The sequence below is a fragment of the Hylobates moloch genome, unplaced genomic scaffold (assembly GCF_009828535.3).
Source record: "Hylobates moloch isolate HMO894 unplaced genomic scaffold, HMol_V3 SCAFFOLD_3, whole genome shotgun sequence".
Lineage (NCBI taxonomy): Eukaryota > Metazoa > Chordata > Mammalia > Primates > Hylobatidae > Hylobates > Hylobates moloch.
In genome coordinates, this window is record NW_026652278.1 from 45,765,504 (window position 1) to 45,788,969 (window position 23,466).

The following is a 23,466-nucleotide window of genomic DNA, read 5'->3' on the forward strand; positions in this document are numbered from 1 at the left end:
GGTTTTAAACCACTAGAAGAGATAGAATTCAATATGAAGAGATTGGTCTTTGAAATGAGTAAAATCACTCATTGACTGTAACAAGAAGAAAGGCACAGAGCATGGTACTGATTCTGATAGGTTAGTAGATTCTGTGGTAAGAAGATGTGAGTGTTTCCATGTGATAATTTCCATGGTGATGTGTATAAAATGTAAGTTTGAGTCACTGATCACAGTTTTGGAAGTTTGAAGAGTAAGAAGTCATAAAATTGTTATCTTAGAGAATGCGAAAGTAAATGTACCAGGAAAAGTATCAGGAAAAAGTAAGACTATTGTGTGGTGGTGATGTTTGTTTTTGATATTTGGGGATTAACATCCAGTGAGACCAAAAAGCACAGTTGTGTTTCACCCTGCTGCGGTGTAGGCATACAGTAGCACATAGACAATTTCAGATTTGCCAGGCAAATGAGTGAGAAAGAGAGTGTCAAATAAATTAATAATGTGCTATAAGAGAGTGATTATAATGATGAACCAGGAAATGGGTATGAACATATGTAAGGATAGAAGAGGGGAAATGAATAATGAAAAAGAGTTAGGTTCAATTGACTTTAAGACTTATGAGATTTAAATATGCTGAAGTAGAAGTAGTATAAAAATAAGTGAGTGAAAATGCGGGAGGTGATAGAGAGGTGGATGCTGGAAAACACAGGTTTGCAAGATCTTTGCTAATTGGAAATGGCAGAATCAAGCCTATTACAATGGGAGCTGATGATTGGGGTGGAGGGAAGGAAAAGGTCAGTGGAAATGATTGGGTCAGGGAGGTATAGAATATATCCAAATCGATATTAAATATATTATTTTACATATATTCTTTCACATATGTGCATTTGTAACTAAATTAAAATAGTAGATATTACAAATAGAAAAATTAATGAATGAGATGTGAGGAAGTAGAGACAAGGGTAGATTTTCCTTTTTGCACTTGAGTTTTAAGAGAGAGGAGAGTAATAACTGAATAGAATACAAGATAGAGAAAGCTTTCTTTTTTCTGTTTATTGATAAAAATGGAGAGATTTAAGAATATTTTTCAACTCCAAGAAATGATCCAAAAGACAGTCAAATGTTGAAAATAAGAAGAGAAAGAGATAATCCAATAAAACACCATCTTTGTCCTGGGAAAGAAAGAGCACAATAGAAAAGTTAGCTTTAAACAAGAAGGGAGGCCGGGCACAGTGGCTCACGCCTGTAATCCCAGCACTTTGGGAGGCTGGGGTGGGTGGATCACCTGAGATCAGGAGTTCAACAGCAGCCTGACCAACATGGTGAAACCCTGTCTCTACTAAAAATGCAAAAATTAGCCGGGTGTGGTGTTGCACGCCTGTAATCCCAACTACTCAGGAGGCTTGAGGCAGGAGAATCACCTGAACCCGGGAAGCAGAGGTTGCAGTGAGCCAAACTCATGCCATTGCACTCCAGGCTGGGCAACAGGAGCAAAAGTCCCTCTCGGGAAAAAAAACAAAAACAAAAACAAAAAACAAACAAACAAAAAAAAAAACAAGAAGGGAAATATTTTTTTCCTCTAAAATGAGAGGGAGGCAGGTCAAGGGAGGTAGAGAGTTGGTTGATAATAGAAAAAAGAAGGACAGCATGTTGAAGCAGTCCAGGCAGCATGATAGCCTTAATTTTCTCTATTCAGTAGAAGGTAATGGAAGTTTCTGAGAGAATAAAAGAGGTACGAGAGTTGGACCAAGCAGGGCAAAGAAAGCCTGTGGAGGCCGGGCACAGTGGCTCATGCCTGTAATTCCAACACTTTGGGAGGCCGAGGCAGATGGATCGCCTGAGCTCAGGAGTTCAAGACCACCCAGGGCAACATGGTGAAACACTGTCTCTACTAAAAATTAAAAAAAATTAACTGGGTGTGGTGGCACACACTTCCAGTCCCAGGTGTTTGGGAGGCTGAGGCAGGAGAATCACTTGAGGCCCAGAGGCAACACTTGCAGTGAGTTGAGATCATGCCACTGCACTCCAGCTTGGGCTACAGAATGAGACTCTGTCTCAAAAATAAATAAATAAATAAATAAATAAATAAATAAATAAATAAATAAATAAATAAGGAAGTCTGTGGAATGGAAGAGAACTGGCCAGAGAGGAGTAGAGTAGGATGTCAACTAGTGTTAGATTACAAAAGCAAACACTACTCACCATTTGGACCTAAGTTTAATCCTGGCAGTCAGCTAGCAGGTGTATGGGATAAGCATGTCCCCTTTTCATGCTGCCAGATGTTCAGGGTCATGTTTGGATGGGAAAGGCAAAAGTAAAGAGAAGGCACCTTGTATCACTTTGCCCCTAACAGGTCCTTATTGAATATGAAGTCTCCAATTCTCCACAGATTGTTCTCCTACCATAAGATCAAGTTGCTAAGGGTGTCCAGGCAGTGTACAAATTTGCTTTAATCACAAGCACTGTGGAATTCCTTCAAAAACATGCTGTACAGGTGGTGACAGAAGGCAAGGAAGTGAGAACATGTTTAACAACCTGTTTACAGGTGAGATAAGAGTTTTTTGTCGTGTGTAGTTTTGTCTTGCAAGATTAATTTATGCAATAGCATTGCCAAATGTTTAGGAGCAAGCCATGTTTCTAGGGAAATATACTATACTGTATTCAAAACTGTACATGCAAACCCCACATTTACAAATGAAGAAACTGAGGCACAGAGGGGGTAAGTAAGGTCATAGAGCTAGTATACAGTGGCACCAAGAAATAAACCAGCTGCCAGACCTGGTCCAAAGCCTGAACCCTAAACTTCATCCATTTTACCGGAAATACATACATATATTTTGTACACTCATCCATTTATTCAATAATACATACTGATCAGCTCTCTGAAAGAGGAAGGAAAGACAGAAAGACCTCTTTGTCCTCCTCCTCCTTCCCCTATGACAAATCTGGGTGCTGCTGGAGCCCAAGCATTCATCTGAGCACAGACTGAGAACACAAATTTAGATCAAATACACACCAAATGGAGTCTTCTGTGAGGTCCTCTTGTCAGAACTATGACCTGGTCTCTGCTTGTGTACCTCAAAATGCAAAATGAAAAGTAAAATTAGGTTCCTCTTCAAGTTATTATGATTTTGTTGGAAACTCTATTAGCTAAAATTACCCTGTCCAATAGAAATATAATATGAGCCATATATGTAATTTTAAATGTTCCATCAGCCATATATATCTTAAAAAGTAAAAGAAATCAGGTGAAATTTATTTATTTTTTTTTTTGAGGCAGAGTCTTGCTCTGTCGTCCAGGCTGGAGTGCAGTGGCACAATCTCGGCTCACTGCAACCTCTGCCTCCCGGGTTCATGCCATTCTCCTCCTCAGCCTCCCGAGTAGCTGGGACTACAGGTGCCCGCTACCACGCTCAGCTAATATTTTGTATTTTTAGTAGAGACGGGGTTTCACTGTGTTAGCCAGGATGGCCTCGATCTCCTGACCTTGTGATCCGCCTGCCTCAGCCTCCCAAAGTGCTGGGATTACAGGCGTGAGCCACCGTGCCCGGCTAGGTGAAATGTTTTAAAAATATATTAATTTAGACCAGGAGGTGGCTCATGCCTGTAATCCCAGCACTCTGGGAGGCTAAGGAAGGTGGATCACTTGAGCTCAGCAGTTTGAGACCAGCCTGGGCAAAATGGTGAAACCCCACCTCTACCAAAAATGCAAAAAATTAGCCATGTGTGGTGGTGCACAACTGTGGTCCCAGCTACCTGAGAGGCCAAGGTGGGAGGATGGCTTGAGCCTGGGTGGTGGAGGTTATAGTGAGCCAAGATCACGCCACCACACTCCAGCCTGGGTGACAGAGTGAAACCCCATCTCAAAAAAAAAATCATATATATATAATTTAACTCACTATATCAAAAATATTATCAATAGGTAATCAATATAAAAAATTGACAAGCTATTTTGCCTTCTACTTTTTATACTAAGTTTTCAAAATCTGATGTGTAATTTATACTTATAGCAAATCTCACTTTGAACCAGTCACATTTCAAGTGCTCCATAGAAACATGTAGCTTAGTGACTGGAGTCACTATACGACAGCGCAGAGCTAGAATATTTCTCATTGTGAGGCAAACTTGGTCTCTCCAAAGTTCTACTCATAAGTTCCAGTATATGTTCCTTGGAAAGAAAGAGTACAACTCCATCTTTTTCTGGGGCTTTAGAGATTATCTTATCCAGCATTTTCAATATTGCAGATATAGAGCATAGGTCTCGAAGTGAAGTAACTTACTCCAGGTCATTCATTAAGTTGATGGTAAAGACAGGATGAACAACCAGATGTTCTAATTTCCTGTGCTATGCTCTTTCCACAAGCCAACGCTACCTTCTCTCACAAGGCAGACTTCACATATTTTATAACACTTGAAAATACCATTAGGCTTCTGTTCTGTTTTAGTTTTCCTCGTGTGTGCCTCTCAGACCTGCCCTTTGCCTAACACATTTTGCATACTGCAAGTACTTTATAAATGGTTTTTATTCAAATGAGATTTGTACAGTTTATATAAGCAATATGCTATACAATTATTATTCAACTGTTTTATACAGTTATGCGAACATTTTCGTATGTACATCACGTAAAGCATTGTGGCAGGTGATCATAAAGAAAAAATGAAATTTGAGAGGGCTTTGAAATGACCTACCTAGCCCTCATTGACATCTGGTAATCACCAAATTATCTTCTAATGTTCTTAAACTACCTGCTACTGAATATATTAAAGTCTTTTTCTGGGAATCAGTGTTAAACATACTGGCCTTCATTACCCAGAATCCATCCTTCTGGAGAGTTACAGCAATCTTTTCTCATGTCTTTGTCTGTGGACTCTCTCCCATTTTTCTCAGTTTATCAGGAATTACTGCTAGTAATTCTGAGACCTCATTTTCAAATTCCTTTAGCACTCTGAAAAGGAATGTGTTTAGGCCTGTTAGGGAAATGTTCTCATACTTGCATCTCTCGAACCAAACCTCTAACACCAATGATCCTCATAGTGTGGCCCATGACCCCTGTGGGTTATAAGTGATAAAATTCAAGCTTTTAAGCAAAAATTAGTATTTTTAAAATCTTATACCTGCTACCATGAACTTAACAGCTTCCGAATATGTAAAGACTATCCTGGTGAGCTCGGTGGTGATATTTTTAAAACGTGACTTTTTTTGCATTGTATAATGAAAATGTCTGCTGGGGGTGGTGGCTCACACCTGTGATCCCAGCGCTTCGGGAGGCCGAGGCGGGTGGATCACCTGTCAGGAGTTTGAGACCAGCCTGATCAACATGGTGAAACCTCGTCTCTACTAAAAACTACAAAAATTAGCTGGACATGGTGGCACACGCCTGTAATCCCAGCTACTCGGGAGGCTGAGTCAGCAGAATCACTTGAACCTGGCAGGTGGAGGTTGCAGTGAACCGAGATCGCACCACTGCTCCAGCCTGGTGACAGAGACTTAGTCTCAAAAAAAAAAAAAAAATCAAAAAAATGTAAAAAACAAAACACAACCTCATCACTAACATTTTTGTTTTAGAATATATGCTTATTTTCACTACAATGTTATTTATATTATCATATGATTAGCTTGTTTTTTTAATTATCAGATGATGTCTCAGTTTTCATTTCTTATGTAGTAAATATCAATAACAAAAGCCCTTTGAGATCCTCAGTAAGTTTTAAGAGCGTAAAGGAATCCTGAGACCAAAAGCTTCAGAACACTGCTTACACCAGTGTTCTGTCCATTTCGGTTTGAAAATGAAAGACCTTCTTACTAAGTTTTTATAGGAAGTAACATATATAACACAGTAGTAAATGGCCCAGGCTTGGCAATCAAATTGACCTAGATTTAAATCCTGACTTTGCCATTTACTAGATCTGCTATATTCAACAAGTTATTGAACCTTTCTGTACCATAGCTCCTTGTGTATAAGATGGATATAATTGTACTTCCTATGTTATGGGAATTAAATGTCAACACTTGTTAAACTATTAAACCCAGAATTATCACTATTACAAAAATTTATACTACCTTTTACGAGTAATATGATTCTAATATAACAATGCGAGGCATTCTAAAGTCTTGAAATTCTCTTTCTGAATCAGGAAGTCATTTCTCCAAACATAATACCAGCTCAGTTTTTCTCCAAACTCACCTTAATGTTTTCTCATACCAGATTCCTAGGCACTAGCAGCATTAAACATCACATTTTTTTTTCTGCTGTAATATTGAAAAGCATGCATTGTGCCTACATGATAGGTCAATTTTTGTATGACATCTCTGTAATAACATCACGTTTGGAAAAAGTGCTGTTGCAAAGGCTGAATCAAAAGAGTTAGGCTGAATCAAAGTGTTAATATGAGCAGGTAAACGAAGCAATTACCATGCACTGTCTCTAAGGATGAGTTTGTCAGTGATCTAGTGATGACTTTGCTAAGTTTTAAATTGCTTTTTACTGCAGGTATACACTTAATGGACCCAACCAGAAAACTTCGTCAGTGCATATATCACCTTGGGCTGTTTTGACACATTAATCCTGTGTAACACCATAATAGCAAATTCTTATAATCACCATGTTTGGACCTGTGATAATGCTAATTCCTTTACTTAATGTAATTGACAACAGGAACTTCTTCAAGTGTATCTGTGGGAGCCACGTAAATACACTTGGATTAGTATTTTATTCAGGCTCCCTGAGGCTTATTACAATCAGATACGTTTCACTTTTCAAAGTTTCATCCACCTTTAAGACTCTAAAGCCATGATTAGAATTGGATATTTATAAAGTTATCTTCAAGTTTGCTGACTCTTCTGTCATTTCCATTCTTCTATTGCCCATCTAGTGTGTTTTTTCAGATATTGTACCTTTTAGTTGTAAAATTTCCATGTGGTTCCTTTTATAATTTGTGTCCTTGCTGAGAACTTCTGCCTTTCCATTCGTTCCAAGTGTGTTTATCTCATGAAACATAATTACAATAGCTGTTTTTACATCTGATAATTCCAACATCTGGGTTATTTTGTGGTTACCATCTCTTGATTGACTTTTTCCCTGGGATTTTGTCACATTTTTCCAGTTCTTCCTAGTTAAGTAATGTTGGATACTGTGTTGCATAGACTCTGGGTCCTGTTAAAATTTTCTGAAAATGTTTAATTGATGATTGATTGATCAGTTGATTCAGGCAATCCACTCGATTAGGCTCAGGCTGCAAGTTTTGTCTCATCGTTTATGAGTGATAATTCCAATCTGTTTCATTTTCAAAGCCTTTGCTATGCTTCTTTGGTCTGTCCTGTGCATGCAGGCTCAGGAGTGGGCCCAGGACTTGCAGAAGCTCAAACTCAGAATTAGAGGATTCCCTTTTCCAGCTCTCTCGTCTTCAGGATTTCCCCAACCCTCCCCCCACCCTCATACTCCATGGCCACTGGCCCACAGGAGACTCTTTTTCTGGTTCCTGTGGCCAAAAAGCTTGATTTCTCTCAGTGTGGGCTGCTCAAGTCACCGAGGCTGTGCAGCTCCACAAGTGGGGCCCACCCTTGGGGCGAAGCTGTTAAGACAATAGAAGAAAAGAAACATCCCTAATATAGGTTGCTTTTCCAAGTTTTGACTCTCTTTCATAATCTGCCTTCCTCCAAATATTTAAAGACTATTCTGGTCAGCTCTAAAAAAGTGTTGTGATATTTTTTTAAATGTGATTTTTCTGCATTGCATAATGAAATGTGTCAACATTGGAAAATCTACAAAACTCAGTGAACCTGTATTTTCCAAATGACTCATCGATGATGTCACAAAATCAGGCTGGGATAAAAGATCTATTCAAAGAATAAGATAAACTAATGAGTTTGAATAAAACAGTGTAGAAAAAGTTTATTGATGGTTGTCATCAGTAGGGGACAGAATTTAGTGGTTTTATTCCACCTTGGCTGAAACCAGTTCTCCTGCCTACTTCTCCAAAATTTATCTTACATCAATCTCCCATCACTTACTCTGCTCTAGCCTTTCTCTTCTTATGCTTTCCTAAGTGACCAAGTTTGTTCCTACATCAAGCCATCATGCTTGCTCATCTCTCTGTATAAAATCTGTTTCCCCACTCTAAAATGTAAAATCTATGGCCTTTTCTCACTTCTCCACTATGGTATTCCAACTTGACACAGCAGGCATGCAGCAAATACTTGTTAGGTGGCCAGTTGGCCTATTTAACTGAGAACCAATCATTTTAAACAGTCTGGGCATTCTAGTTCAAGCAAAAATAAAGCACAAATTTATTTAATGGATTTTATACCAAACTAGCAAATCAAAGAACTCTAATTCTGGGTTTTGATATAAAAATATATACCAACATCTTACCATCTTACCTGTCAAGAATGTTGCAAGATACATAATTTTCTCATTTGTAGCTTGAACAACTGTTAAATATTTATCTTCTTTGCTGTTCATTTTGCAGTATTTATGCCTTGTGTTAGCTTGCTTTTCTTGTGTCAGTAAACAAACAAAAAAAATTTTTTGTCATGACTCCGTTACCTGTGAGTTGTTTTTAGACTTGTTTTCAAGAGACGAGGTCTCACCCTGTCGCCCAGGCTGGAGTGCAAGGCACAGATCATGGCTCACTGTAGCCTCAACCTCCCGGGCTCAAACAATCCTCCCAGCTCGGTCTCCCAAATAGCTGGGACTATATGCATGTACCACCATGCCTGGATAATTTTTTAATTTTTTTGCAGAGACAAGGTCTTGCTGTGTTTCTCAGGCTAGTCTCGAACTCCTCGGCTCAAGCAATCCTCCTGTCTCAGCCTCCCAAAGTGCTGTGATTACAGGTGTGAGACACCAAACCTGGCCAGCCTTGTTTGCTTTGTAAACTTGATTCTGTTTAAGGAGTAGTATGCATAATATGGTAGAAATAAGACTGCTGTGGGTTCATATCCACTTCTCTATTTACTAGTTGTGAGAGACACCTGGATGATTTAAGTTCCCTTTCAGTCTTTGTGCATAAAATGAGATAAAATCATTGAAGGATGGGTCAAGCCTGTGAACTAACTGCTGCAGCATGGCACACACTGTGGGCTCAGAACAATGTTATTCTCTTCCCATTCCCTGTAGCAGCCCCCAGTAGTCAGAGTTAATTTGGGCTCTTACCATGCTTTTCCTTCTGCTTTCTTTTCTCTCCTTACTTCAGCTTCCTTTCTTGCTGTGCGTCTTCACCTTGGTCTTTAGGTAGGTGAGCTGACTTATCACAGAATTCCTATGAATTGTCAATGTCTTCAAGTTTTCTGAGATAGAACTGTGTTTAATTTTCTGGAGAAAGATTTGAGTTGTTTAAAGCTTTCAAGTATCTCCTAGCCAAGTAAATCATGTTCAAAGTGATATTTTTGTTTTAACCCTATTGGATTTTTACAGCATCAATGGCTCAGTCTTCTCCAAGGACAGCTAAACACATTGAATAGTTCTGCTAACAGAAGGGAAAATTTACCTTATGCCTACTCTTTTACCAAACACTAAAAGGTATTTTCCCTTTCAAGCATTTATTTAATATACAGTACTAATAATCCTAAAAGACCTACATATTATTCATATGAATTATGATGACTATACACAGTAAATGAAGTATTAGCTAATTAATTAAACAACCACTGTACTTCCATTGTTAAAGATAACCATGTAAAATGTTGGGCTGTCCTGTTAATGATATCTCTGCAGAAATACCCAATAACACTTAAGAAGTTTGGTAATTTTCGTATGCATTTGTGAAATTTACATACATTTCTCTTCCTTATAGGTAATAAGGACTGGAAAATGAGATCTCATTTCAAAGACATGATTATAATTGAAAAGAGAAATATAAACATGACTGTAATTCACTAATAGTTCCCTCACATATCACGATCTATTCTAATGTCAGTTAATTGGGCTACTTTAGTTAAGTTTTATTACTGGGAGAATATTAGCTTACTAGAGATTATTTTTACAGGTTATATTTTTGCTAAATTTCACAATATTTACAGGTCACATTTAACTGTTTATATTATTAGATAGGAACATATAACCATTTTCACTCTCAGGTATTTCAGATTAATAAACCCTACAGTAAAAGCATGGCTTATTTCCTTGAAAATTAAGTTTGAAGCCTACTTATCAATGTTTAAAGGAGCAGCTCACAATACTATTGGAATGTACTTTCAAATTCCAATGAGGTTGGGTCAGGAAACATCCTAAGTAAATTCTAACTCTTAAGCCAAAATCAAGGGACATTTACAATACTTTTTTCTAAATTTACATGACAATTTTTCTCACACTGGGAAACACATTCAGCTGCCTTAAATCCTTTCTAAAGCAAACTGAAATGTGAAAGAAAAAAGTCTCATTAAATTCAGAATGAAAACAAAATGCAGTTGCTCAGGAAAATGTCTTTAAAGTTGCTTAAATCTATTTTAAAATTAAACATTAAAGGAGGAAAAGAGTCAACATTTTCTTTTAAAGTGTCAAGCCTAATTTTATGTGGCTGCCCTAATAGGAAACTGATCACTAGCAAAACGTTAATAATGCCGTTATATAGTTGCAAATTTCTATAGTATCAAATATTCAATTATACTATTTACCTTTGATCACAAATTTAAGCTTCTTGAACTTTGAGGTGAGATGAGGTAAGAAGTGAGGAGAAAATAGAAAATATTTTTTGTGAAAAAATATTTCTTTTACTAGATATTGGTACTTTTCCAGAGATTTTTGCTTATGGGTTAAGAATGAAAACACAACACTAGGCCATAAATCTCATCCCTTCTGTTTTTCAAGTAACTCAAAATTTGTAACTGTTTCCCATCAATAAATCATAAATGATATTTCCTTTCAGCTTTACAGAAATGTTTTAAGGCCATAACAGAACTTTAATGTCTTCTGAAAAGTGGTAAATATTGTCAAAATGCACAGAGTATAAGAAAAAAATTTAAAAACTCAACTTGGAGAATGAAAAGGAACAGACTGTTGTATAGAGTTTGCCAAACCAATTTAGAAAACAAAATGATTTTAGAACATTGCGACTATTTTGGGTGGTATTCCTAAAAATTCTCCCTAGATATGCCAATAATAATCTTAAAAACTCAGAACTAGTGTACAGAGTTGTATAAAGTGAGAATAAAATTGTATAGAGGGTTCTGAGTGTACCTCGCTGGTTGAAAGAATGAAGGAAAATCCTAATGCCACTATTTCAGCAATCTTCAAATCTTACCTTCCCAGTAAGGCCTGTTCTGGACTACCCCATTCAACACTGAAATCTCTCCACCCAGCAATCCTGAGCTCCCTTACCTAACTTTCATTTCTGCTGCAGCACGCATTACCTTACATATAGTATGTTGACCATTTTCCCTTGCTAGAATGTAAGCTCCATGAAGGCAAGGTCCTGCTGTTCACCTACTTGTATCCCAAGCATCTAGAACAGTGTCTGACACATATCTGGTGCTCAGTAACTATTGAATAACTTGCAATTTAGAGTTTATTGCATCATGTCATTTAAAGATGCCATATTTCATTTTGCTTCATTCTTAACTCCCTCTTGTAGCTCAAGAAACCCTTCCCTGATGTTTCCAAAGCACAGTCAGGATATAACTTACACTGTGATAAAAAATTGTCCCAAAGTATCAGTCTAAATGGTTTATTTCTTATTCATGCTAATATCTAACAAGTTTAGCATGGCGGAAGGAAGAATTTGAGGGAGTTCTGCTCCAGTATCACTCAAGACCCAGGCTGACAGAGCTGCACTATCTAGAACATGCAAAATCCTTAATCACAGCAGTAGGGGAAGAGATAAACTGGATGGTAAATTTTTTTCATTGCCACAGAAAGTGGAGTGTCACACTTTCTGTATTACATTAGAATAAACTAGTCACATAGGCCTCAACTGCAAGGGGATGGAAATTCTGGGGAGCATAATGTTTGATAACCATTATCACATGCACCTCACTTTCCACAGCATGTATCACAATTTATAATTGTTAATGTAAATTCTGTTTTCTCTACTGGAGTGTAAACTCTTCAAGGGCAGGGATAGAGTGTGTGTCTTGATCACTATTTTATTCCAAACCCATATATACAGCAGGGACTTGATATTTGTTGAATAAAAAGTTTAAAACCGAATAGTCAAAATATTTAACCTTTTTAATTTTTAAAGGAAAAATAACTCTCCATAGGAAGGCATTTCTATTTTTTGTCCATCAGTAGCCAAATGGAACTTGATATAAACACTTCCAGTATGCCAACTTTGGTTTAATGCACAACTTTGAAAATAACTCATTAAAACACACATCAAGATGCTACTAACAAATTCATTAATATCCAAGATTCATTACTGTATGTCAAAGGTCATTCAGGATTAACATTTTCATTACAATGAACTGTGAAATTCCAATGAAAAATGTTTGCCTGAATTAAATTATTTAATCTCTCAAATTGGAAGTCTAGCACTCTTGAAAATCAAATTCACACGCGCGCACACACACACACACACACACACACACACACTTACAAACTGCACATTAGAACATGAGGGCAATTTAATGGAAAAAGAAAATAGAAACTGAAAGGGCATTTGTAAAATGTAGGATATCATTTGGACAACTGGATAGAGTAGGCAGAAAATCCTAAAGGTGTACATAAAAAAATAGCCAATAAATGATAGGCTACAGAAAACCATACTGAAACATTTGATGAATTTCACTGCAGTAAACAGACTTGGCAAACTGAAACACTAGAACCATGACTACAAGCCTCGCTTCATTCCACACAAATAAAATCTCTAACCATTATAAGGACAGATGAGAATCCACATGCAACAGAGGAAATATAAATTATTTTTAATTTTAAAAAATAAAAAATATAAATTCTGTTAAACACTTGATTTAAAAATATGCAGCTTTATTTTTAAATGTAGTTATGCTCAAAGATGGCAGTTTACTTATATGTAAAAATGTTTTAAAAATATCAATATATTGGTTTATAAGTTATATACTGCCCTCAGCTAAATATTTTTCACCAAAATTCTCAAGTAACTATCAAAAAGACTTACATGTTTTTATAAGCCCACTATAATTACTAAACACAGTAATTTTCAGAGCTAAAGGTGAACGACTAATGAAATATTTTTTGATGTGATAAAAGTCACATGAGCATTTGAATTTAAAGAAAACTGATAAGCCAACAGCAGCCGTTTTTTGGCAGGTGATAAATTAATTTGCTCTAAATTGAGCAACTGTTTGGGAACTATAAAAACTGAAAAGTTCAAACTATAAGGAAGTAGAAAGGTGATGATGTTTACTAATAATACAGTGTTTCACACATTCTATTTAACACAATTCCAAATGCAAATGTTTAAGATGATTTTTGAAGAGAAACATCTACAATGTTAAGCTTGTCTATGCTAAACAAATGTAACTTTAATTTACACGTATCATCCTAATGTCAACAATATTTAGACATTCATGATGAAGCCACTGAATTCGAAAGGATTCTCAATAACTACATGTAATCCGCATCTGTGGCATTAGAAAGTAATCAAATCACTGTCCGTTTTCTGATGCGACGGAACATCCTACAAATTCATGACAGATATACTAAGCTAAAAAGCTTTGAGATCAGGTACAGTATAAATTTCATTTTTTAAAGAATATACATGGATATACAGAAGAAAACATGATTGTATAGTCACTAACATATTAATAACGGCTATGTCTCTAGGTGATAGGATTATGAGTGATTATTTTATTGTTGTGATGGGGAAGTAGTATCAAAATACCTAGCTTAACAACCAGAGTACTACCACCAAAGCAAACTATTTTGTCCTTTCCTGTCTTCACATTACAAACTTTTTAAAGCTACCAACCAATATGAATTTGTCTGACTGGCTACCCACATTACGATATACATATTGGAAGATCTTTCGGGAGATGGAAAAATAGCAAGATTATGGTCATAAAAGAATAATTTGCTCTCAAAAATAAGCAACAATCATTAGGCTTTCTATAGCCACATATAATTAATTCTATAAGAAAGTTGGCTCCAACATTTCATCTTTAAAAGATTTTTTCCATTATCCTTTTTCCTGGTTTTCAGGTACTGTCCTTACAACAGCTTGGACTGAATATTCTTGTTTCCATTCACAAACATTTCTTTCTGAACTAGCAACAGCACTAATCAACAGCTACACTTAAGCCATTTAAGACTAAGCTTTAGATGTGTGTCTAATTATCTGGCAAAAATAAAAGAACCAAAAGAGTTTCATGTTAGCAGCAAATTAACTAGATTTAAGGGTCTTGATTTTTTTCATAAGCCTTTGGAAGCCTGCATATTAAACACTGGTGAGTTTTAAATTCTCAATGGAAATGGTGATGGCATTTACTGAACCAAGCCAGCTCATATTACAACGTACTAAGGACATGATATAAAAACAAAACTAGCACATTTCTATTTTTCAAATATCACCAAAATATCCTTATAAACTAGAATACTTTTAGACTCCAGTATAGTTTTCAACCGTATGTATACCCAAGATACTGAAAAATAAAATGTGTGTACACATACACTTCATATTTTACATTATTGCACATTTTTTCATTTACTTTTAAAAAAATTACATGGAGAAAATGTAAACTTGAAATAATAAGTCTCACTGTAATACTGTCTACTTTATTTTTTAAACACTTGTACAAACTACACTTTATTACCTTACTATGCTTTGTTGAAAGGATATGCTTTAGTCTTCAAGCTTTTAAGAATATTAGAAACAACATGATTAAATTCAAGTACAAAAAGTCCTTTAGACTATTCCGAAATATCAATTTTTATATGGCACAAGTCATGATGAGTAAATGAAGCTTTCCATATGCTGATGGTAGAGTACAGAATAATAGAGAAAAGCCACAAAATTGAAATCTAAAGTATCAAATCCATTCTGGGGAATTATCTTCAAACATCTGTCATAATAAAAATATGCACAATCTTGAACTTTTTCAGGACTAGAATGCTATTTAATGTGCTTATACAATTTATGAAGTGATGACTAAAGCCCTAAAAATAAGTGTTTTTTCTTAATTAAACATGAGTAGACAGATACTCTACTCCCAGGCTATCCCTTTTTTTTTTTTTTTTTTTTTAAAGAGTAGGCTTTGAAGGACAGCAGGCAAAAAAAAAACTGAAAACTTTTTATTCACATTTGGCTGCCCATTAATTAAAACTTCAATGGATTTAAGCAATTTGAATTATAAACTCTCATTTAATAAAACACCCACACAATGACAAGAATGAGACTTTAATCAGTTTTAAGTGGAGTTTATAACACTAAGAGATAAAGGGTTGTTAACAAACACAATAACAAATGGACATCTGATTGGGATGAGGCATTATCCTGTACACATCATATTGGTATTTTTGTGTATCCTCAGTGCATAGCATTTACACACAGAGCCACTGCTGCACAGCACAAGAGTATCTGAAGAGGCTGAATCAGAGTAAGGCTGTTTAACAGACTGAAATTTTTTAGTATATATATTCTATATGAAAACAGGTTGAACTTGAACTTTTGAACTGGCAGGTAGAAGGCAACTCTGCCAAACACTACAGTTAAAGCCCCCACTTTAGTGCACAGTTCCACCCCTTCCATCTGCATGCATGACACATTAACAGTATTTAAAGGTAAACGAGGCACTTTGTGGCAACCACAGCCATCGTTATGAACATATTGCACAAAATTTCTAGAACTAAACATTAAACTTGTACCCTACTTTTATTTTTTAAAGCTGAAACATTTGATGCTGCCGGTAAACTCCACTTAAGTTTATAGCCTGTGCCACAGCAAAGAATGGTGACGCTACTTATTCAACTACCCTTTTTAAAAGTATGGCAAACATGTTCAAGAGGAGCTACAAAGGACTTGGGATGGTACAGGGCCCAACTGTAAGCTTTCTTAAAAGTGATGCCTTCAAGTAACTTCAGACATGTAAGCTGCTGCACATCCAAAAAGTCTAAGAAAACATTCCAGAAACTCAGAGATTACCTACAGAATGCATTTCAGGCTAATTATGAATACTGCCATAAATAAAGTTTTAATTAGGACTCGAAAACCTTTCAGTCATAGCAATTCTTGTCAAATTCTATGGGGATGGTAACTGAAATAAAGTAAGGAGAGTATGTATAATATATATTTATATATATAATATATATAATGCCATTTTTCCATTTCCAATGACTACACCATAAAATGTAAGCAAGGCTTCTCAAAAACATTGAAACATTCAAAATCAAAACCCTCATTCAGACCTTCACATTCCAAAGGAAAAATAATAACAGTGCAAAAGCCCATTATAATGTCATTATTTATGACCTGGCCCTCCATGTTACATATTGGAACAATAAAAGTTACGTTTTAGTATGCGGTGCCCAAAATTGTAACAAAGAACAATATTTATAACTATCTTCAAAACATGAAGTTGATTCTCATTTTAGGTAACAATTTTCAGCTTTTATGAAAGACAAGGTGGCATATAAATTTCAATGGTGAGGTGTTAGGAATAATTGTCTCTAACTTTACCAATTTAACTTATGAGCAATCAATCAATACTCTATATATCAATGTTTAAATATAAATGTGTAAATCCTAAGAGCTTTGTTAAAAATTTAAAAATTGTTGAATGAAACTGACAAGGTATGTAAAACATGTCAACATTATTTACTAAGAATATTTTAGATGAAGTTCTGCCTAATCTATTTGCCATCAAACTATAAATGCTGCTCTAGTAGGTCCTATTCAATCTGAATTTGTAAATTAACTAGGTCAGACCACAGCTAGTGAACAATTTCAGCACCAATAAGTTATTGAAAATGGAATTTTATATCATTAAGAAATATAATGGCTGGATATTCAAATGTCAAGGTGAAGGTATAATTTGAAGACACCAAATTTCTGGAAAAAAAATCCTTTTTAATAGTATCTTCACATTAGCTTTACAATAGTAGTTGTACTCCGCTTAAAATCATATGCAGTCTGGGCATATCAAATATATAATGATTTTTTTTTAAGAAGTGAAATTGAAGCCCTAGTCCCAACTCGGGGGAGCACTATGAAGAAATGATTCAACACTGCACATTAAAAAAAACAAAACAAAACAAAACAAAACAAAACAAAACAAAACCCTAGTCTTTCAATAGCAAATCAATAAAGCACATGTAGGACAATTTCTACTGAAAAATCAAATGTCTTTTTTGTGTGTGCAGCACTGAAAGTTTACTGCAACTCTAATTTCCTTTTTAACACAAATGTCCTTTTTAATATAAACATTATATGTATTCAGTATTCAAGTAAAATTCCCTAACAGTTAATGACATTTAAAAAATGTGCAAAACTGCAAAACTCATTGTAATAGAATGTGTAAGGTCAAAAGGGTGGAACGGCTGACAGCTATTGAATAAGTGCATCATAAATCTTCAAAGAAAAAAACGCTTACTGTAGAATCTCAAATTGAAAATTTCTGTGCAGCATTACAAAATATTTTATATTTAATGAGAAAAAAGAAGCTTGCAGGCAGCACATGAAGCATCCACAGCAGGTATATGATTGAAAACTAGTAAAATAAGTGTAAGTTGTTGACTGATGTAGGTACTAATAGCATCTGACTTTTAGCACTGGCCTTGATTACACAGGAGATGGAGAAGTCGTTACAATTGAGAAAACATATTTAATAAATCATTGTCAATTTTTATAATGTTTCAAGCCCATTCTTTGTTGATAGCCTCCACATTTATATGGTTAAGTCATTGTTGCTGTGTTTCTTACCTATGACATTATTTTTATATCCCTTCATTTGTGGATCTTAAGATGTTGCAGAAGGTTCATTCCTGTACCCCAATACAGATTCACTTCCTTTAGCTGCCTTTTCTAGCACCAATATGCTTTAAAAAAAAAAATGCGCAAACAACAAGCAGTGACAGCGGCCAATTCCTCGAATGTCCAGATTAATAACTGTAGCATGCTAAAGAAAGGTGTGTGTAAATAGCTGGAGATGGTATATGGTCCAGAGTCCAGCATAAAATTATTTCCTTTCTGAGCATTCCCTCCATTCCCCTAACCCAAATACATGCATTAGAATGTAGCAAAACCCTTCGGAAACTTCTCTTAGCCAACTGCAAACTTATCTGTTGCCACAAGTGCAAAGGGGTAGGATGTGAACCAGTATATCACAAAAGCTCTTTAGCCACTTCAGTTGGTGACAGAACACAAAAGGAAGAAATTCCTACGTATACACATCAGTCTGTCTCCACTTTTTATAAAACTGGAATAAAATGGGAAAGTGCCATCTTTATTAATCCTAATTGAATTTTAAATGTCCTTTTGACACAAAAAGGTATATACATGACACAGCTACACAACCTTTTTTCAACTGGACAACAAGTGTCAAAACCCTGTGGATGTATAGGGTAAAACAAGATTGGTCAGGAAAAGAGAATTGTTCCTATAACTGGTAATCTGACACAATGTCCTATTGCCATTAAAAAAAAAAAGGTCCATTTTCAGTTTATTCAAGTTTGTTTTCATGGTGTTTTATCCCTCTTGATAAAAAAAAATTCAGACTTTTGTAATTTGTGTATGCTGATCTTCATCAAAAGGTTCATTCTCTGGATCAGAGTCAGTGGTGTCAGAATATCTATAATGATCAGGTTCATTGTCACTAACATCTGGTGTTACAGAAGTTGAACTGCTAGCCTCTGGATTTGACGGCTCCTCTACTGTTTTTGTGAAGTACAGCTTCACCTAGAGAAAGAAAATTTAAAATGAAAACCCACAAATATGACTCATCTTAAACTATTTAGTGAAATATACTTTTAACAGATTAATTTTTTAATTCCATTTTGCAGATGAACATACTAATTTTTAAGCACTGTAACAAACATGATCTCTAAGAGGCCTTTTAAATGACCCTCTTCTTATTAAGATGTTCAACATTTTCTTTCTTGCTAGGTACTGAACAGATAAACTATCAGGATGTTAATACAATTTATTTATTTTTATTTCTGGAGACAGTCTTGCTCTGTTGCCAAGCTGGAGTGCAGTGGCATGATCTTGGCTCACTGCAACCTCTGCCTCCCGGGTTCAAGCAATTCTCATGCCTTAGCCTCACGAACTGCTAGGGCTACAGGTGTGCACCACTATGCCCAGCTAATTTTTTGTATTTTAGTAGAAATGGGGTTTCATCATGTTGCCCAGGCTGATCTCAAACTCCTGAGCTCAGGCAATCTGCCTGCCTCAGCCTCCCAAAGTGCTGGGATTACAGGCATGAGCCACTACACCCAACCTCAATTTTATTTTTTAAGGAATATAAGCGGCAAATATTAACTAAATAATTATACAAAATAAATGCAGATTGAAAGTCATCAACAGTTTACATAATATAGCCTTTGAATTATAAAATTCAATTCACAAATGGCTGAGTTCAAAAAGAATGTTTCTCTTACTACCTATGTGAAAATCAATGTATTTCTTTGTGTGTGTTTTTTTTGTTTTTTATTTGAGACAGGGTCTTGCTCTGTCACCCAGACTAGAGTGCAGTGGCATCTTCACAGCTCACTGCAGGCTTAAACTCCCAGGATCAACCTCAGCCTCCCAAGTAGCTGGGACTACAGGTGCATGCCACCACACCCAGCTAGCTTTTATATTTTTTGTAGAGACGGGATTTCACCATGTTGCCCAGGCTGGTCTCAAACTCCTTACTTCAGGTGATCTGCCCACCTTGGCCTCCCAAAGTGTTGGGTTTTAGATGTGAACCACTGTGCCCGGCTTCAATGTAGTTTTTGATATAAACAACACTACACAAACACAAACTACTGATCAACATTGATATTTGGGATTTATTAGCCCTAAAAACTTTACCTAAAGGGAGGAAGGAGAGGGACATTAACATAATACAGTGGTCTATAACAGACAGCCAAGGGCCTTTACATGCCTAGTGAAAATTAACTGTCAAAACAACCTTACATGTTAGGTATTTCCATTTCCAAGGGGAGGTAGCTAAGGCCCAGAAAGGTTAGGGAACTTGTTAAAGGCTACGTATCTATTAAAAGTAGGTAGTGGATGTGAGATTTAAATCAGAAATGACTTCAAATCCCTTCCTCATTATATTATACTGACAGCCCCTCCCTCCCCTATTATCCAAGAGTCATTATCAATTCTTCTTCTCTTACAACCAACATCCACTGCATCAGTAAACTCTTTAAGTTAATCTGACAGCTTCTGTTACCCTTCACTGCCACTATTCTAAGCAGCAAGGGGCAACAAGAAGCAAACATCTTCTCTTATCTTTACTAAACTATTCAAGTGCCTCTTAACTGATCTCTCAGCTTCCATCATTACCCCTTCTCCCTACTTTCCTCACTCATCTATATTTTGAAAGCATGAACAGAGGGAATATGAAACACAAAATTCAGATTACATCCTTCCTATGCTGAACACACACTAGTATATTTACACTTGGACTAGTTTTCTTGTCCACTCTGTTTCAGTCAAAATGACTTATCCACTCTTAAATAGACCAAGCTCATTCTCTTGTCTAAGGGCTTTTGCATCTCTACTCTTCCCTCTTTTCCCAGATATTTGTATAACTCACTTATATAATTTAGGCCTCTGCTTAAATGTTATCTGCTTGGTTGGGCCTTCTCTAATCATCTTAGCTAAAAAATAAGAAACATACAAACCAAGATTACTCTCTATCCTGTCTATTTTTTATAGCACTCACTACTATATGACATTGTATTTGTTTACTAATAACAGAGTTTTTATTTGTAATCACAAATATAAAACGTCTGGCAATACTAAAATAGAAAACAATAAAACTAGAGGGAAAAAGACATTTTAAAAGTTAATGGCTGAGCAAAACGCAGATTTAGAGAAAAGAAAGGAAACCTGTGGATTCTAAAGAGAATGTCTAGCCCAAAGGACATGATGTTAAGTAAAATAAGTCAGGTACAGAAAGATAAATACTGTACGTTCTCACTCATATATGGAAGCTAAAAAAGTTGAGCTCATAGGAGTGTGGTTATTAGAGGCTGGCAAAGGGAGGGGGAGGGGAGGATAGGGAGATGTTGGTTAAAAGATAAATTACAGACAGGGAATAAATTATAGTATTCAATAGAACTGTAACTAGTCAACAATAATTTACTGTATATTTTCAAATAGCTAGAAGACAGAATTTTGAATGTTCCCAACACAAAGAAATGACAAATCTTTGAGGTGATCCATATGCTAATTATCCTGATTTGATCATCACACACTGCATACATGAAAATATCACTCTGTATCCCATAAATATGTACAATTATTACATATTAAAACTTTTTTAAAAGGGAAACTTCTGAACACTTAAAAAAATGTAAGAGCTAAAGACATTTAATATTAGATCTATTTTCACTTAAAACATGCAGGGGCCCAAGTATGTATGTATGTATGTATGTATATTGGTAGTAATTGTGTGTGTGTGTGTGTGTGTGTGTGTGTGTGTGTGTGTATATATATATATTTTTAGACAGAGTCTTGCTCTGTCACTCAGGCTGAAGTGCACATGCACTGGTGTGATCTCAGCTCACTGCAACCTCCACCTCACAGGCTCAGGCAATCCTTGTGCCTCAGCCTCTCAAGTAGCTGGGATTACAGGTGTGCGACACCATGCCCAGCTAATTTTTTTATTTTTAGTGCAAATAGGGTTTCGCCATATTGGCCTGGCTGGTCTTAAACTCCTGGCCTCAAGTGATCCGCCTGCCTTAGCCTCCCAAAGTGCTGGGATTACAGGTGAAGTACTACTAGCAATATTCTTTTTTTTTTTTTTTTGAGACGGAGTCTCGCTCTGTCGCCCAGGCTGGAGTGCAGTGGCGCAATCTCGGCTCACTGCAAGCTCCGCCTCCCGGGTTCACGCCATTCTCCTGCCTCAGCCTCTCCGAGTAGCTGGGACTACAGGCGCCCACCACCACGCCCGGCTAATTTTTTGTATTTTTAGTAGAGACGGGGTTTCACCGTGGTCTCGATCTCCTGACCTCGTGATCCGCCCGCCTCAGCCTCCCAAAGTGCTGGGATTACAAGCGTGAGCCACCATGCCCGGCCTACTAGCAATATTCTTAATACTCAGAAGCTACAGTTAGATTTGTTACATGTTATAAAAATTGAATGAAAAATTAAGAGAGAGTAAAAAAGAGACAGAAAAGAGTGTGGTGAATGAACAAGGGAAAATCAGATAGAATAAGAAATAGGAAGGGGGAAGAAAAAAATGGTAAACAACCATTTGGGAATGTTTACAAATCAGATTTTTTTCATCTGAAGAATTCTTGTCTATAAGTAGATATATATACCTATGTATAAATACATATATCACATATAGACAAAAATGAAACAAACCAAATAATTCTAAGATACAATATAAGGAAATAGGATTTTTAAAAAAAGAATAACAGGGGTGGACAATCAGAGGCCTTCAGAGAATATGAGATTGAAGCTAAGGCTGGAAATATGAAGATAGCTATGTGAAGGTCAGGGGAAAAGGCTGAGATGAAAAGGTACAGGGAGAAGGAAGATAACTAGAAAGACTAGAGGCAGAAGCTTAGCATTTTGAAGAACTGAAGAGAGACCAGTATGACTGAATCTCAAGAAGCAAGGAGAGAAGGTGACTAGTGCTGATGTAGGACGTAGGCCTGTGCTAAATTATGCTGGTCCTTGTAGGTCACGGTAAAAAAAAAAACCACAAGGTCTTTATAAAGTGTAAACAGAAGTGACACAATCAAGTCCATTTTTAAGATCACTCTGAGGGGTTGAGAATAAATTGGAAGGGAGACAGAAGTGGAAGCAATAAAAACATTCCATATGAATCATTCCCAAATGACTGAGTTCCTATCCATTTCTTTCCTCTCCCATTCCTACTTCATATCCCAGTCATTTAGCCCCCTCCCGCACCTTTGCCCCAGATTTCAGCAAACAACAAAGAATTGGGAAAGGGAAAAATGCAGCTTTTTTGACTCTGTGTACATTGGGTATTTTATTAGAAACTTTCATGTTACTGCTATGTAAACACTGCTTCGAAATAATACATAAGTTAAAAACTTGTCAAGCAAGTTCTTCATCAGCTGTACTCCTAGGATTAAACACACATCACACACATACAAGTCACCAACCCCCAAAAAATATTTAATTTAACTGACCTTAAAATTTGGAGAAAAGTATCGGTTGGCTTTGTCTTTATTTGCTTTGTCAAGATCATTTTTTGTTAAAGTAAGTACTAGATATTCCTTGTCATTATCTGCACGCTCTATACTGCAAATGCTATCAATTTCTTGATCACATAGACTTCCATTTTCTACTTTTTCTGAGGTTTCCTCTGGTCCTGGTATGAAGAATGTATTTACCCAAAAGTGAAACATTTTGTCCTAAAAAAAAAAAAAAAAAAGAAAAGAAAAA

General features: G+C 36.2%; 1 protein-coding gene and 1 long non-coding RNA gene across 6 annotated transcripts in view; both read right to left on the bottom strand.

Annotated features, from left to right (window-relative positions):
• The window catches only part of LOC131383052 (uncharacterized), an 81,653-nt gene extending 74,289 nt beyond the window's left edge, over positions 1-7,364 (bottom strand). For 3 of the 4 annotated variants that reach the window (XR_009212766.1, XR_009212767.1, XR_009212769.1), the window contains exons 1-2: positions 4,000-4,036; positions 2,996-3,056 (exon numbers count right to left, since the gene is read on the bottom strand). This is a non-coding gene — a long non-coding RNA (uncharacterized LOC131383052). Of the gene's footprint in view, positions 1-2,995; positions 3,057-3,999; positions 4,037-4,789 lie in introns of those variants that run through there. The other variant, XR_009212768.1, reaches the window with a different exon arrangement.
• A 7,871-nt stretch (positions 7,365-15,235) lies between these two features.
• The window catches only part of PTEN (phosphatase and tensin homolog), a 105,062-nt gene continuing 96,831 nt past the window's right edge, over positions 15,236-23,466 (bottom strand). For both annotated transcript variants that reach the window (XM_032137403.2, XM_058436239.1), the window contains exons 8-9: positions 23,211-23,435; positions 15,236-18,786 (exon numbers count right to left, since the gene is read on the bottom strand). In XM_032137403.2, coding sequence (XP_031993294.1) covers positions 18,601-18,786; positions 23,211-23,435 — 411 coding nt within the window. In that variant the 3' untranslated portion in view covers positions 15,236-18,600. The remainder of the gene's footprint in view (positions 18,787-23,210; positions 23,436-23,466) is intronic.